The sequence below is a fragment of the Hyalella azteca genome, unplaced genomic scaffold (genome assembly GCF_000764305.2).
Source record: "Hyalella azteca isolate HAZT.00-mixed unplaced genomic scaffold, Hazt_2.0.2 contig322, whole genome shotgun sequence".
Lineage (NCBI taxonomy): Eukaryota > Metazoa > Arthropoda > Malacostraca > Amphipoda > Hyalellidae > Hyalella > Hyalella azteca.
In genome coordinates, this window is record NW_025930675.1 from 53,691 (window position 1) to 70,827 (window position 17,137).

Genomic DNA, 17,137 nt, shown 5'->3' on the forward strand with positions numbered 1-17,137 from the left:
TCATTACTTGTAATTAATCCATTCGATGAAATTCTGAAAATTGAAAAGCGACTTATGGACCTGTCATCACGATTCAGCCTAAATGTCCGTCCGCACTTTTTCGCTATTTGTACTTTCTAAGAACAGATGCGCCAGCTGTGTAGTGTGTAATGTGTATAAAGATTGTAGTATAGCAGTAGCACGACTAGTATCCACTATCCAGATCCTGAGTGGTTTTAACATTGGTATTTTCAATACCGTGCAGGCTTCGGTTATATATAGGTTATTCATAGTGTTTGTTGCTCTCTGTCATTGTAATGCACTTCTCCATCCCTGATACAAAGGAATCTTTGGATGATAATGGCAGCACTTATTTGGTAAGTTTTTCCGATTTATTTATAGTGTCAGACAGTAGACTGTCATTCACTCATTCACTATATTACTATACACTATTTTATTTTTTTATTTTAATTTTATATTACTAGCTATATACTATTTTATATACTATATTCAGTTTTTATTTTGTTTCAATTCAGTGAACTCCATCAAAATCAAATTAGGTTCAATATTTTTTTATAGGCTAATAGCCTAATAGGTAGATGAGTAGGTAGGTACACTCTGCATGCTTCAAATGCATTAAAATTAAGTTTTATTTCAAGTGTCCCAAATTACACTATTACCAGAGATAATTTGGGAATTTATTTTGCATCATGCTGTCATGCACCTTACAAATAGCATATGAAATTTTTTTGGAGATGCCATGCATTACTACATTCATAGTGGCAAAGCAGAGAGTTTTTTAGACTCTCCCTCAAGTTCATTTTTGAGTCCCATAAGTAGACCAGTAAAGTATCCTGGATACCAGCCCTATCATACATAAGAAATTGGTTTAAATCTTAGGTAAATGAGGAAGTTAAAAATGAACTGATTCTAAAAAATCTCTGGTTTGTCACTATGACTACATTAGCCCTTGCATAGTGGCAAAGCAGAGAGTTTTTTTAGACTCTCCCCCAAGTTCATTTTTGAGTGCTATAAGTAGACCAGTAAAGTATCATGGATACCAGCAGTATCATACATAAGAAATTGAGTTAAATCTTGAGAAAATTAGGAAATTAAAAATGAACTGATTCTAAAAAGTCTGTTGTTTGTCACTATGAGCCCTTGCATAGATAGACCTTTGAAATGAGCCCAAACTTGTTTATGTTCCACACTCAGGATGATGTATGTTTTCAGTGAATTTTCCCGCGTATTTTCACTTTTTTTAATCTATTGCTGTGCACAGTTCGTGCAATGTAATGAAAATTGATTCACTTGGCGCACGTGTTCGCGCAATCCCAGCCATCAATTCTACGTCGCGCTGCCGAGTACGAGCAGTTTGTGGAGGAACAGACGTAAGCCGCAGTTTATGATTACCGTACGTTCCGTATCCGCCAAGCGGAACGCGGAAGACGCGCTGCCGCGAGTGTTCTAATTCAAAGCCGTGTTGTATCCCAATACAGCTCACACAGCAAAGGGAATTCGAACACGTGGATGTCGGCAATACGTATCAGTTAAATTTGAAGCGCTGACGCAATACAACTCACCACGTGTCGGATGTTGCCACACAAAATGATGGAATAAAGGGATTTGGTGGGTTTCCATTCTAAAGGCTTTTTAATAAATATGGCAACATTTTGTGACGTTTCATTGTTGCTGACACGTAGTGAAGTGTTTTGAGAGTCATGTGAAGGCAACAGAACTTACGTAACGCATACGGTTTTTTTTATAGTTTTTCATTTCTCGATGCGTCCTTAAAGTGTTGGAATATACCGCGTTTACCCTATGAGGAATTAAACATTAAAGTTACACTTGAAAGAAGAATCATGATTCATGAATAAAGTTATAATTTTACAAAGGTTGTACTAATACTTCAAAACCGATTTGTATGAATAATGCCAATCAATATTGTTAGGATAAACGCGGTATATTCCGAGTCTCCGACACATTAAGGACGCATCGAGAAATGAAAAACTATTAAAAAAAACCGTATGCGTTACGTAAGTTCTGTTTGCTTCACGTGACTCTCAAAACACCGCACTACGCGTCAGCAATGATGAAACGTCACAAAATGTTGCCATATTTATTAAAAAGCCTTTAGAATGGAAACCTACCAAATCTCTATATTCCGTCACTGTGTGTGGCAATATTCGACACGTGGTGAGTCGTATTGCGTCAGCGCTTCAAATTTAACCGATACGTAATGCCGACATCCACATGTTCGAATTCCGTTTGCTGTGTGAGCTGTACCTATTGGGATACAACATGGCTTTGAATTAGAACACTAACGAATATTGAACACTACTTAATTGCGTTTTAGCTAATTAACAGCTATTAGGCTTTTAATTAAGCAAATTTCAATTTTTGTACAAAGCTTGGAACGATCTGTGTGTGTCCAATTCAAGTTGTGTCAGAATTAGTTTTCATGTGTCTAAATCCATTTCTCAACTTAATCATCTATTGATTTATTTACGGCTTGAAATCAGCGAATACAAGTATACTTAAAGGATTCCTAATATATTCACAGACGTATTTAAAAGTCTCAAACCATAATATTCTTCCTATAAAAACAGTTATTCACTATTTGGTAGAGCAAGGTCAACTGTCAAATTTGACACATTTTTCGATGATCTCACCAGGTGGCATTCATTGTCTCTTTTTGAATCTCAATATTTTCCCACTAGATGGCCAAGACCTAGTGTTTTGGCAGTATTTTGACGCGTAAATGTATGATGTCACCATTTCAACCATCAACAAATGCATGGAACTAAAACAAAGCTTAAATAAAGGAAAAGCTGGAGAGGTGACGGAATTACCCACGATGTCGGAATAGTCCGCGTTTACCCTACGTAAATAAGTATACAACTCATGACTACCTAGTAAAAAAATTTCTAGCTCCAAAATTCAAAATATAATTCAACTTGAACAACACATAAAATTAATTTTTTTAGTTCATTAGGGTAAACGCGGTATATTCTGACATTGTGGGTAATTCCATCACCTCTCTAGTTTTTCCTTTATATTAAGCTTTGTTTTAGTTCCATGCGTTCGTTGATGGTTGAAATGTTGATGTCATACATTTGCGTGTCGAACTACTGCCAAAACACTAGGTCTTGGCCATCTAGAGGGAAAATATTGAGAGACAAATCAGACAATGCACGCTACCCAGTGAGATAATCGAAAAATGTGTCAAATTTGACAGTTGACCTTGCTCTACCAAATAGTGAATAACTGTTTGTATAGGAAGAATATTATGGTTTGAGACTTTTAAATACGTGTTGTATTCCAATACAGCTCACACAGCGAACAGAATTCAAACACGTGGATGACGGCATTACGTATCAGTAGAATTTGAAGCGCGGACGGAATACGCCTCACCACGTGCTGAATATTGCCACACACAGTGTCGGAATATAGGGATTTGGTAGGTTTGCATTCTAAAGGCTTTTAAGTAAATATGGCAACATTTTGTGACGTTTCATTGTTGCTGGCGCGTAGTATGGTGTTTTGCGAGTCACATAAAGCAAACAGAACTCGAGTAACGCATACGGTTATTTTTTATAGTTTTTCATTTCTCGATGCGTCCTTAATGTGTCAGAATATACCGCGTTTACCCTATTTTACTTGGATTGGTTCACTTATGGTGGTGATTGATTTGGACATGTGGCTGAAGTAGTACTGGTATTTATAAATTTAAATAAATACTAAGTAAATACATTTTTTCATTCAAGTACAACTATCGTGTCAACTTGTCAAGTGTTTTGGAGAGTATTTGCTGTCTTTTGCTCAAGTTTCCCAAAGTTGCAATTGAATGTAGGAAAATATTGAAATAATGGGCTCTATTCTGAGATAAAAGTTTAAAATTAACATCTTTTAAGACCAATGAAAGAGTTCTATTCTTAAAAATTGGGTAATTGGTCATATATACTGTCAAACGGAGTAATAAGGGATTGGCGGGGTAACTCAGGAAAGTTGTCCCCATTTTGTAGAAATGTAGCAGCTAAACTAATCAAAATATTGCAAGACTAAAAATAGTGTAATAAAGTTCAACATTTTTCCTATCTATGTAGCATAAAACAAGTTGAGAAATCATACACTTACTACCTCTAAAAAATCCCCGAATAAAAGTGTGAAAAGTGAGATTTTGGAAATGTACCTCTGCTAAGTTCTGATTGATGGAATTTGCATATCTCATTCCAAAAAAACGGCAGCCATTTCTGCAAGACAGGGTAATAAGGGACACTCCCCCCCAGGTTGATAAGGGACACCACTAAAAACGCATTTACTGTAGAATCTCAATTAGCAAAAGCCCCAGTTAAAAAAAAATCAATTAACAACAAAAAATTGATTATATTTACCTCATTCAGCCAAAAAAATTTCACCTCACAAAAAATTAATGCATCATCGATTATCATAAAATTATACAGAGAATGTCATAGATAGAATTGTGCACCTGGCAACATAAAATGAAAAATAATTAACCTAAACTATGATTTATTTCTCCAAAAATATGATGGTTGTCACTAGAACATTCGTTTAGTTCAATCTGCATGCTTCAAACGTTTTAAAATTAAGTTTTATTTCAGGTGTCCTGGATTACCCTGTTCTCAGGGGTAATTTGGGCCCCTTTATTTTGCGTCTGGCACCTTATGAATTGCATTAGGAATTTCTTTGAAGAAGCCATGCGATAGCCCTCGCAAAGAGCTATAAAAAAGCCCAAACTTGTATATGAAATGTTACATGGGAAGAAGTTATTAACAAAGAACGCTCAAAACTGTCCCTTATTACTCTGTTTGATGGTAGTTTGACAGTTTGTTAATTTTGTATGGTGATTTTTAAATTTGTATCAAATTATCACCTTAAAATTTGAACTATTTCTAAGTGTTCAACTAATCATGTTCATTTGAAAAAAGATACCATAGTGTCATATAGGTTAAGCCACTTTCATTGCAGGTGTCATGTTGATTAATTTAATGAATTTTACTTTTTGCTTTTCATATCTTGTTTAAAAAGTGTTTCAAACTGAGAAAAATAGGCTCACACTTTGGAATTTTTTCAGGCTTACAACATCCAAGTGAATGGATGGCATCACTGCAGTTTGCGGTACAGGCAGCTTCTGAACCTGCATCATCTTCTCCAGCGTGAATTGCCCACAATCTCCCTGCCTGCCTTCCCACCTAAGAAGATACTGCCCCTATCCTTGCTTCAAACTGAAGACAGGAGACATGCTCTTGAGAAGTATATCCTGGCATGTAAGTTGCTGTTAAACATGAAATATTCACTATCGTAACATTCTCAGATTCATTTGACTACTACAATTTTGGGTACCTATACACTGATTTGTTGCAAACATATACATACCTATACATTTGTTGCAAACATGAAATAATTGTAATCGTGAACTTGAATGTAACAATGAACTAAATTTTTTGTTCTTGGTTTGAAAAAGAATTGCCTCACAATCATTTTATTAATGGGAACAATTCATCATTTGCATCATTATTTGACATTGAAAGTGAAAGTTCTTCATTGTTATCAATGTAATTCAATTGTATTCAGATACCAATAAAGCTGGCTGATGCAAAAACTTCAAAACATTAGACCTAGCATAGCCATATATAAGTATTTATTACCATAATTTTTTTGTACACGTTTTTTTTTTCAGTAAGTCAAGAACCACGGGTGCTTCTGAATCATCATTTCAATGGGTTTCTTGCCTGTGCTCAACATGAAAGCTTCACTGGTGGAGGCAGCATACAGGAGGTCCCCATCCAAGTCTTTCTCATGAACGGACAGAGGATTGTAGTGACTGCAACTGATGCCTTCCAGACACAACATTTGCTTCAGGTGAACACATGAGCATTTATTTTTCACCATACACGTTATTATTGATTTGCAGCTTCTTTCCGCAGTTGTTTTACCTAAATCATATTACCCATGATAGATGCATACTGTACTTTGTTTAGGTACTTTTTTCACACAAATTTTCTTTCATTTCATTTACACAAAACTAATGCCCGAGTACATTTGGAATCAACGATTAAAATTGGACATTTCATAGGCTTCAGAATACCCAGTAACATGATTTATATGGTGCAAACTTATTGAATAGGAAATAATTCTGCAATGAATATTCATCTATATTATTAAATTAAATTATGGAAATTCACATCTTTTATTGAAGTATTCCTTATTTTGTAATTTGTATTGAATATAAATGAGTTCAATACCCTTTAAAATATTCGATGTATAATTTACAGTTGGTGTGTCAGCAAATTGGTCTTCCATGTGAGCTGATGAATTACTTTGCCCTTTACCTGGTGAAGAAGCAAGATAGTGAATTGACATGTAAGTGGAAGTGAAACTTCAGATGTAAATGAATGTAGAAAAGCTTGGCAGGGTAGTCATTAGGCAATGTTTGTGATGTCGAGTGTTTTTTTGAGTGTTTTTCTTTGCCTGTGTGAGCTTAGCTTCTGTGCTGCTATATGATGGAAATAATTTTGACTTTTGCAGTGCGGACATTTTTCTTTTGTTTGTAGGTGCATCTCAAGTATTGGTATCTCAAGTATCTCAATCTGTGAATGTATTGGATTAGTAAAATTTGGAGATTTTGAGGCCGATAATATATTCCATTTGTCTTCAGCTGTTTATTGACAGAGGAAATTTTTTTTTAAATAGGAATTTGTTATTCGGGTGCTACCAAATGTATAGATTTCTATAAGACCTGTGGTTAGGCATCAAAATAATCACATATGTATTTTGATATAATGTAGTATACGGTACGGTACTTCTTAAATTGTTGAACCATTTACATATCTTCAATTTTTCATTATGCGAAAAAGATGCCGTAAGCATCGAAAATTTTTCCTCATAACATTTTTTACTTATGATTATTATACTTAATTATTTTTTCAAGGTTATACACTTGTTTATTTTAGTACAAAAAGGTTTAATTATGTGCACTATTTATTTACTGGATATGTTTTAGAAATTAAACAATCAACTCTGAATTTGTTTTACAGTGGTGAAGAAGCTGCAAAACTTTGAATGTCCCTACATCTCTCAGAAAAGCATGAGAGGTTCTCATAGAATTGTTCTGCGAAGAAAGTAAGTGATTGAACTTTGTTATTGCATACAAATAAGGAAATTAAAATTATGTTTATCGTTACATTTCAAATTAGTTGAGTCATGGTGCAATATAATGAAGGTTAATTTCACATTTCTCTCAAGAAGGTGAAATTATCATCATTAATGTAATTAAATATATTTCGAATTAATTCAATCATCTCTTCATTTTGGTATTCAATCTCGAATGGATCTAAAATGTTGCTATTTATTGCAGTTACTGGGTGTGTACGGGCGACACTGCAGTAGAAGACCATGTCTTGTCACACCCAGTGGAATATAATGTGTTGCTATTTTATTGCAGTTACTGGGTGTGTACGGGCGACAGTGCAGTAGAAGACCATGTCTTGTCACACCCAGTGGAATATAATGTGTTGCCATTTTATTGCAGTTACTGGGTATGTGCGGGCGACAGTGCAGTAGAAGACCATGTCTTGTCACACCCCGTGGGTCTCGGGCTCGTGTACGGTCAGGTCGTGGCAGAGGTTCAGTGCGGTTGGGTACTGGCCACTCCTGAGCAGCATCGCGCCCTGGCGCAACTACAGGCGCGAGGCCAAAAGAAGGAGGTGCTTATGCATTCTATTTATTCCTCAGACAAAATTGATTACTTTTATTAATTACTACTGCTCTGCACGAGCGTTTTTACAAAAAACTTCCTGTTATGGATTACTTTTTACAGGAGATTTCTCTTTTGGATTATTTTTTTAAAAAAGATTTATCTTATGGATTACTTTTACATGAGATTTCTGTTGTTGATTACTTTTTACAGGAGATTTCTGTTATGGATTAGTACTTTTTATAAGAGATTTCTCCTATGGATAGCTTTTTATAAGAGATTTCTGTTATGGATTACTTTTACAAGAGCTTTCTCTTCTGGATTAGTTTTTACCAGAGATTTCTGTTATGAAATTGAAAATTAAATTCAGCAAAAAGTTTTCCAATTTTACTAATTTATAATGCACCACATGAGAGTTTTCTCATAAGAAGAGCCTCAGTGTTATGCATCTGAAGTGCTCGTTTGAAGCGAGTTTTATGTTTCTTATATACCGGTATATCTGAATCTTACATTTTGTGGAAGATATCTTACTGTAGTAAATACCGTACCTACACAATATTTTTATCTAATGAAAATTACATAGATTGAGAACAAAGGTTGTAACATCTGGAACAAGTTGGCCTCCTTGTCTCGCTGTAACTGTATAATGTATATCATTATTCAGAACACGAGGTTAAATAGTCACATTTGATCATGCTCCTAAGGTGTAGGAGCATGTAGGTTTTGGTCGCATTCATTTTTAGCGCATTTTCTCATTTATGGAAAAAAGGCGCTATTGTGCTCACCATGTCCATCTGTCCGTCCGTCCGTCTGCCTGTCTGTCCGTCTGCCTGTCTGTCCGTCTGCCTGTCTGTCCGTCTGCCTGTCTGTCCGTCCGTGACTTCACGTTTTTGTAGACGAGAAAATGCGCTCTCTGTCACTCACTGCAGTGAGTACTGAGTTATATTTTTTATATTAGGTTTTTAAGTTCAATATTTGTGAGTAATTTAATCGTGGTCTTGAACAGTACCTGGAGGCCGCTCGCACCCTGAGGTACTATGGCTGCACGTTGTTCTCTCCGTGCGTGTGTGACTTCCCTGCTCCCAACACGCCCGTCACCGTCGCTATTGGCAACAATGAACTCAACTTCAGGTGCGGTGGTTCTCAGCATTTATATACTATCAAAACTTGCTTAAGTATATGCAGCAACCTAAGCACACGTAGCGGCCTAAGTACAGTTAGCGGCCTAAGTACACGTAGAGGCCTAAGTACACATAGAGGCCTAAGTACACATAGAGGCCTAAGCACGCGTAGAGGCCTAAGTACACGTACGTAGAGGCCTAAGTAAACGAAGCGGTCCATTTCTTGTCTGTAATTGATGGGCTTATCTTGAGAAGTCATCAGTGATTGGTTGACAGAGTTATGAGAAAGTGTGGCTCTAACAAACATGCCTGACCTTTTGGTGCTCTGCAAGATTTTTTTAGAGCATCCATATTATGTGCTACTTATCCTACTGTGTCTTCAGATGCAACTCTGAATTTCTGCCAATAATTTTGACTAGAAATGATTATTTGTTATTGAAGGACTGAGATATTGAGTGTAAAAACATTCCAAAATTTGAATCATTGAATATTGTGGACCAAGTAACAGCTGTCAATTATCGCTCATTAATTATTCATAGTGAGGCCTGTTGGAAATAGTGAGGTCTATTGGAAAAAGGAAATGCTTTTTATTTACAGGATATCTGGAGAAGATGGCGTTGTCAAAGAAGGAAGTTTCAAAGTTACAAGAATGCGCTGTTGGAGAATCTCAACTCATCAGGTATTGGGTGTTGGCCACGAACCCAGGGGTGGAAACGGTGGCAGAACCTAGTTAAATTTTGTGCGATTTAGCATTCGTGACAAGATGCATAAATGTTTTTATGATCAAAACTTGCTATATTAAAATTTTTTTTACCCGTATTACTAATGAAATTTGCAATGAAATATAGTTTATTATAGTAGGAAAAGTAGACAGATTGCTTGAAACAAGACCCAATTTTACACCAACTCCTTTATATTGCAGAAGAGTCCAAACTCGGTCTCGCCGTGCTCAGACATCGAAGGCTGCATTTCAAATGACCGCAATGGAACTTCGAAAGCACTTTCAGGCTCCAGACAGAACAGCACTAATAGCAACAGCAGTGGCTTTGGTAGCACGCATAGTTTGAGCAGCAGCAGCGGTCCTCATAACAATGGTTCGCTGGAACCGAACAACACAACTGCCACCGACGGAGATCGTCAGGATTTTGAAGACTTAGCCTCGTCTTCAAAACATTCTAATTTGAGTGGCCGTCTAGCAAGTCCATTGAATGGCTGCAGTGCGATGCCCAACCTCGCCGGCAGTAATGGTCAAGGTGAGATGAGTCACCTATACTATTAAATGCAACATTAGTTGGCTACGCAGATGAAAATATAAGACGATTATAATCTTTTTGGTTGTCGAACTATTAGATACAGCCGTAGTATTGGTTTTACCAAAATATTTAAAGCAGGCAGGAAAAGTACATTCAACATTCTCGAGGTAATCGTGGTACGTTTGCAGGAAGCAGTGACAACGGCGTTACTGAAGTTCTGCAGAGGCCAGACGCAGCAGGAGGCGGAGCGGTGTTGGAGCTGTCCTTTGAGTATCTGCTGAGGGCCGGAGAGATGAGATGGGTGCGGGTGCTAAGCAACCAAGCTGTGCTCATGTCCCTGTGTCTGCAGTCCATGGTACAACAACTCATTGGCGCCTCTGCACCAGGGTCATCACCTACACCCCCTGCGTGCCCTGCGGTCACAGAGCTGCCTGTCCACTACACCAAAACTGATGGATCTTCTGTGCTTGTATACACGTACCAAGTTAGACAACCGAGGGTGAGCATTAATTGTATTATTGTACAGGAGACATATATGCACTTTCGAAAAATTCTCATTTTCGGAAACATTTATATTTTGTGTCAGATAAGTGTCATTTTTTTTGCATCCAGTTTATTAGGTCAAGAATTTGGGTTCCGAGTTAGTTGTGAGGGACAGGGTATATTCAGCGAGTATGGGCCACACTTTAAAAGTATTTTATTATTGCTTAATAACTTTTTAGTTAGCACACTAGATTATTATATTCATTCGTGGGAGTTTTTATCCGTATTTAATAATAGTTTATGTGGGTGATACGCTTCTTGACAATGGTATTATCGATTACTGACAGACTGATTCCCGCTTGCAGAACAGTACGGCGGGGTTAGTTGCGTTGGGCGAACTGTCACTTCGAAGACTTACTGAGAAGTTTGCTGAGCTGAACGGCAGTAACAATAGCAGTTCAGCAGCAAGTCAGCAACAGCCGTCTCAGCAGCTGGGTTCTTCTGTTGTCAGTTATCAGCAGCTTAGCCAACACGTCGTGGAAAATTCAGCCTTCAACATCATCACTGACCAACATTTGTAATGAAGGGAGAACAGTAACGCTAGTTCCATATACTACGTTGCTTGACTGGCTAGGTAAAGTATTCAACTGAACGTTATTCAAAATTATTTGAAGGTTTACTTATTAGTTGTATGTGGCTTGCTTAGAAGACAAAAATTTGGAGACGTCGGAGCGCTAAATTTTGTTTTGCTGGCTTCGAGACAATTTAAGCTCTAATTAGCGATTATTCATTATATCTTCAACAAATTTAAATTCTGGAACGTTTTTTTTTTTGCTTTTTATACATAATTTTGGCTAGCGTACTTCCTGGCTTGCTGCATTTACAAAAAAAATCACGACTGAGTTTGTGTTCATGTACGTCCTAAAATAAAACGAGTTGATGAGAGAAAAAATTCCACGGTCTTCTGCAACACCGAAGGCAGAATGAATTTTTAGTACTAGGACGTGGTTTGAACAATCCAGTGATTTTTAAAAGTGGTTATACTTCGTGTTTGAACATTTTAAATACATTTCCCACTCTTGGGTTTAGTGGTTTTAAACTTTTCGGTATCTTGTTGATCTATTTTTTTAATGAACCCTGATTGCTCTATCTGTACGCTTGACTATGGCGGTTTGTGAGTGATGTAATTTCAATTTTTCGATCTTATACTTAAGTTAGCGTTTATCAAATATCAATCGAGTTGAATATTTCAAAATGTAATCTGAAAAATCTTGATTTGAGATTTTGCTTTTGTTGCATGCGTTGTTTGTTGTTTCTAAACATCAGTGATCTTTATTACGTATTGAATTATTAACTTTATTCAACTTTCCTGACGCCTGTTATTATGATTTCCGTTGTGAATTAATTATTGACTTACATTATGTTCAAATTAACATCTTTTCAATGCCCAATTTATTTTTTTTACATTTTCAGCAAAGTAAATGTTTTGAGTACTAAATTGCTGGGATAAATTTTGAATATTTGAACCTGAATTTTGCTGAACTGTTCATGTTTGTAATTATTGGATGCCACATTGTGATCATATTGATTGCAATCCATTGATTAGATTGGACGCCACATTGAAAAACTAAAATTATGCAAGTGACTTTAGATTTTTTAAGCAAAGATAAGCACCTCATAATAACTCCAAAATTTGAGCTTGTATACTATTTGATTGAATCTCTTTATCATTACTTGAAGGCAATTCCAGTGTTTGAGAACCTATCCTGTATACATCGTATTCGTTCTTGAATTCTTTACTGTCTGTGTTTTAAATATGTCCTTTTATTATTCCGTTGTGCAAAGTTGGCCATGCATTGATTATATTTCTTTTTCTTTCACGATGGCCCTTTTCTGATGTGGTACTTATTTTCTGACAGGGTTTTTAACACTTAAACTGTTTTGCTCAGTTAGACGTTCCGCATTCGTGAAATTCTTAGATGAGTATAGTACGCTACTCTAGCTCCCTGAAAATGTGTGTGGAGCATTTTTGCAGGGTCCTGCCATGTTATTTGAAATAATACTCTTCATTTGGTTTGCTGGAATGCGGTTTGTTCCTTGAAGATTATTTTGAATTAGTTTCAGGCGTAGATGGCGGTTTGTTTATAAAGTCTTGTGTCAAATTAGTACATTAGGACAACTGGATGGTGCTAAATGGCCCTCAATGTAGTCGTAAACTGGATGTGTATCGGATCCTCATGTTGTTGAATAATTCGATGTTTGGCTTTTGATGTAACAATGTTAGATTAGTAATAGACAATCTGAATCATTCAAGAATGGTGATGTGAATTAAGGATATGGTTGACCACTCTAAGACATAATTATATAGAGCTTATTGTTGTTGTTTTGACGTTGCTCTTTGTACCGACCATATATGACTCTGATAATTATGACTGTATTTTTATACTGTTGTATGTGCTACTGCAGAGCCTGTAGCTATTTTTGGACATTTTTTCCCAGTTGTGTCGTTTTATATTCTTGGCGAAAAACGTTCACGTTTTTAAATTATTATCAAATTGTGTAATTTGCAACCGTGGTCCTATTTCGTGCACACTTATAATCGTTCGATGCGTCTTACTGTTCATGCTCTCAGATCTGATATGAAAATAAGATTGATAAAAAATATTAACTTTAAATACGGAGATTATTTTTCTCGTTGAAAATAACTGGTTCTACTTTTTTTCGCTATTTGACTTTGCAAGCTGCCAATTTGAAGGCATTTGTGAGATTCTATGTCCTAGTTTGATTGAATCTTTCACATCTATAATCTATATGATTTCTAATTTCTGTAACGGAGTAAAAATATATAACCTGCGATACATTCATTCCTCTACGTTCCTTGTAGTTTAAGTTGTATTTAATGTTGTATTCCAGCTTTTATTGTTTTATGCGTTTTTATTATAATGCATGTATTGAATTTTCTACGAGTTTTAACCCGTCTGAATAGCTATTTGGTCATGTATTCTTCTATGAACTATTGCTTATTGCTGATAGATTTTTATACAAGTTGTTTCTCAAGTTGTTACAAATTGTTGCCTAAAGGCAAATACAAATAGTTGCATGTGATACAATTGGCACGTTTTAGATTTCGTGGAAGTTCGAGGTCCATGTAATTTGTGTATTACGAGGAATTTATTATCTTCATTTTTTTGCCATGTAAACAAATGATCGCAGAACTCTTTGATTTGTGCGTACCGTACAAGCAATTAATATCTGCTCTACAGGGTGTAGGTTTTGCATTTAAATACTGGAGTATTTCAGAACGGGCTTCCGAGGTTATGGAATTGCGAGTTCCAGAAACGAGTGCGTCTGTCACGGATTTTTTTCGTTGATTTCAAATTTTTTTAGAAAAGATAGCTTCAGGTTTTTGAAACGATAGCGAAAGTATCACGTGTTCATTAAATTTCTTATTTGCTCAGAAAATTTTACAATAGGGTTTACTGTTTTTATACAATATTATTGGATACATGACTAGCAGATACATGGCTTGCTTAATTCTAATGGGGACCTAAACACCGTTTTTAAGTATTACTTGCATTTTAAGGTTTAATGCCTTCAAAATAAATGCTTAATGAATGAATAAATTTTGTGACCTAGAGATGGGGACAATAGTCGGGAAATGTACACATTAAAATTCTAATAATAATCTTTCTGTCGGCGATATACAGTATGTGCAACAAGAGGACCGAGGACCTTCAAAGGTACATTGTCCTACACTTAATCTAGAAACTGGAATTGTAAATTTTCCATGATCTTGAAATTTTTGTCAGGACACGACGTTAATTCGTGACCGTCCAAATGAGTAACTGAGGATCACGGTGAACATCAAGCTTAACTGCCGCTAACGTATCTAAAATCTTTCTTATTTCATCTCTTTGACCTCCACGTATTATTTTTGGGTGCAAACATGTTGTATCCTAAAAATTTATTCATGCAGATTATACATATTGCTATTTGCTATTGAAATTTTGGTGATATCCTCACGAAGAGCGTTTCACGATAAGCAAGCCAGCTCGTCGTGGTGTCCCAGAGAAAAGCGGAAATGACATCTATCGTCATTCATTATAAACTACTTTAAGATACAAATGTAAATCATACGAAGAGCGACCATTTGACAGGTATGCTATTGATACGCGGGCCTGATGTTTTGCTTCTAAGCCAATTCTTGTATGCATTTATAAGTTGGTTAACGCTACAAACCCCATGCAAAAAAAAAAACCTTTTATTGCAAATTACTGTTTCGCATGCAACCTTATTACTTCGCTTGCTACTGTACCTACATTTTGCTTGGCGAAAAGCCTCAATCACCTCATGCCGGTGCGATTAAAAAATGGTTGGCTTTGTGTTTTGCAACCCTTTTCTCCACCTCGATTGTCTCTTCATATACATTTATTCTAATATTAAACGCGTATTCATTTCACGAGAATATTGTGTGATTATTATTTGATTTACTCTTACAAAATGTCTGAAACGTGACAATTCAAACAGTTTCCCAAAATAATGAAAAATGCTACCTATGGCCGCCAGCAAAAGATATCGTAAGAAGTGTTTGAACCCCTTACATTTTCTACTCAATGCCCATGGCACGTTACTTGGTCCTTATCTTCCCGCTAAAATGCATCCATAACGTTTGCTGCCTCAAAATATTTTCTAGTTAATCTAGTTTTACTCAGGAGTTCTACGGGTGTTGTTAAACTACATATTAAATGTACGACATCGAACGCTATTCAAGTGAGCAGGGAGTAATCATGATCGTATAAAGCACTTCAAGCCTAAACAATTCTCAAAATATCTACCGCATCGGTATATTGAAAATTAGGCTATGCTAAATCCGTGACTTTTCTAAAACATTCTAAAATAATGAATGCACGTTTATGAGTGATAACAAAATATCCATTCGTTATAAAGATAACAAACATGATACGAACGCCCTTACGTTTGTAAACATAGGCATGTTTTTTTTACATTAATGCCGAAGTCGAGTGGTGGAAAATTATCTAATTGATACATCACTGAAAGGAAACGGTAGGTTCCAAGAAGCATTTTCTTGTTATTAATAAAAGGTCTGTCTAAATCAAAAGGATTCGGTCATTTCTGTGAAAAAAAATTATATTGAATTAGAAAAAGATGAAATGCGTGAGATTGATAGAATTTTTTTAACGAGAGTCATCGTAGACCCATTCGAGCGTTAAATCTGCCTAACATTATTCATTCGTGATAGAAAAATTTAAATTTCAAAATATGAAGGCTAATTGCGGCACAGCGACATGGTTTCACGTGAACACAAAATATCTTTAAACCAAAGGAGATGTTATAGAGGTTTTGCGCGAGTGACTCGTTTCAGGATTTCTTAATTTATTTCCCTCACTAGACGATGCGGCATCGTGCTTCTTGGAACTATTCCTATTGTTGATTGCATTGATACCGTCAGGCGGGAGCGAGCATACAAAGCTGTTGCCGTCATCGTGGACTAGATTATCGCTAGACGTCGGATAGTGGTTTCCACTCAGTAATTTGCGCTTGGCTTCCATTTCTTCATCTATCCGTTGGGCATTGTTCTCAGAGACATACGCATTACTAGCAGCATCAGTGATGCTCGAGAACTTGTTGAAAACTGCATCTGATGGACGCTTAGGAGACCCATGGGGCCATTTGTTTTCGCTCATGAGTCTGACAGCTTCGGTCCAGTTCAAATCTGGATTTAATGATGACATCGAGCCACTAACTGAGCCATTCGTGGATACTTCGTTCTCATTAGTGCCATGTGACCCTTCTGACCAGCACGACTCTTCTCCTTCTTTATCATCGCTTTCATCAGCGTCACCCATAGCTGAAGATTCTGGAGAGTTGCATCTACGGTTCGCCAGAAAATAGGCGCCTGCTGTGAACCCGTGGTCCGAGGTAGGTTTTCCGACGCTCGTGTTGAGCCAATTTTCCAAACCAGCCCTCTTGTTGTCTTGGTTCCTGGCGGCTATGATATTGTTGGCATGGATAAACGGATCGACTTCATTCTGGCCGTAAACCGGACAGACATTTTGAGCCCGGTGCTGATTCTGGAAGTTGCCGTTGGACAACAAGTGAGTTGGGCTGACTTGACTAGTTTTTACATTGTTTGGAGACACTTGCGATGCGGGACTCCTGCTTTGTCGTGGATGCAGCAAAGGTGACGTGTGATGTGAGGCACTTGAGTTACTACCCGCTGTCGTGTGGTAAGGCAAATGTTGAAGAAACAAATGTTGTGATGAACCGCCCCTAGAGGGAGCGTTATTGCTGACCGCTCCGCGACTGTTGCTGGACGCTGTCGTGCTGCTGCTGCTGCCGCCTCCTTCAGCAGCGTTCAGAGGAGGCGGAGGGGGAGGGGGGAACTGAAGTATCGGACCAGAGACCATGGAGCCTGAAAACGATTCTTTAGTACAATATGATGCATTTCGACACTCCTAAATCAGTTTCAGAATCAATATTTTTGCAGTTAGATCACATTAAATGAAAAGTGGAATGATATAAAAATCGCATAGTTGTATGATTCCTAAATTTTCGGGATTATC

The 17,137-nt window shown here is 36.9% G+C and overlaps 2 protein-coding genes across 2 annotated transcripts in view; one reads left to right on the forward strand and one right to left on the reverse strand.

Annotated features, from left to right (window-relative positions):
- The first annotated feature begins 92 nt into the window (after positions 1 to 92).
- LOC108670515 (sorting nexin-17) lies at positions 93 to 14,547 on the forward strand. The gene is made up of 11 exons (XM_018157990.2): positions 93 to 356; positions 5,075 to 5,267; positions 5,681 to 5,862; positions 6,276 to 6,363; positions 7,038 to 7,122; positions 7,532 to 7,706; positions 8,703 to 8,827; positions 9,415 to 9,496; positions 9,740 to 10,070; positions 10,259 to 10,569; positions 10,919 to 14,547. The coding sequence occupies exons 1-11, from the start codon at positions 297 to 299 to the stop codon at positions 11,132 to 11,134; spliced, it is 1,848 nt and encodes a 615-aa protein (XP_018013479.1). The 5' UTR covers positions 93 to 296; the 3' UTR covers positions 11,135 to 14,547.
- Positions 14,548 to 14,799: 252 nt separating this feature from the next.
- LOC108670512 (protein sax-3) overlaps positions 14,800 to 17,137 on the reverse strand; it is a 136,373-nt gene continuing 134,035 nt past the window's right edge. Inside the window, exon 16 of the mRNA XM_018157986.2 lies at positions 14,800 to 16,986. Within this exon, the coding sequence (XP_018013475.1) occupies positions 15,887 to 16,986 (1,100 nt within the window). The 3' untranslated portion in view covers positions 14,800 to 15,886. The remainder of the gene's footprint in view (positions 16,987 to 17,137) is intronic.

Bases quoted from the DNA above. Each gene is read 5' to 3' on its own strand.
- LOC108670515 (XM_018157990.2), top strand. From the start codon at position 297: ATGCACTTCTCCATCCCTGATACAAAGGAATCTTTGGATGATAATGGC. The intron at 8,828-9,414 runs GTGCGGTGGTTC...TTTTATTTACAG, and splicing joins AACAATGAACTCAACTTCAG to GATATCTGGAGAAGATGGCG. The intron at 10,071-10,258 runs GTGAGATGAGTC...GTACGTTTGCAG, and splicing joins CGCCGGCAGTAATGGTCAAG to GAAGCAGTGACAACGGCGTT.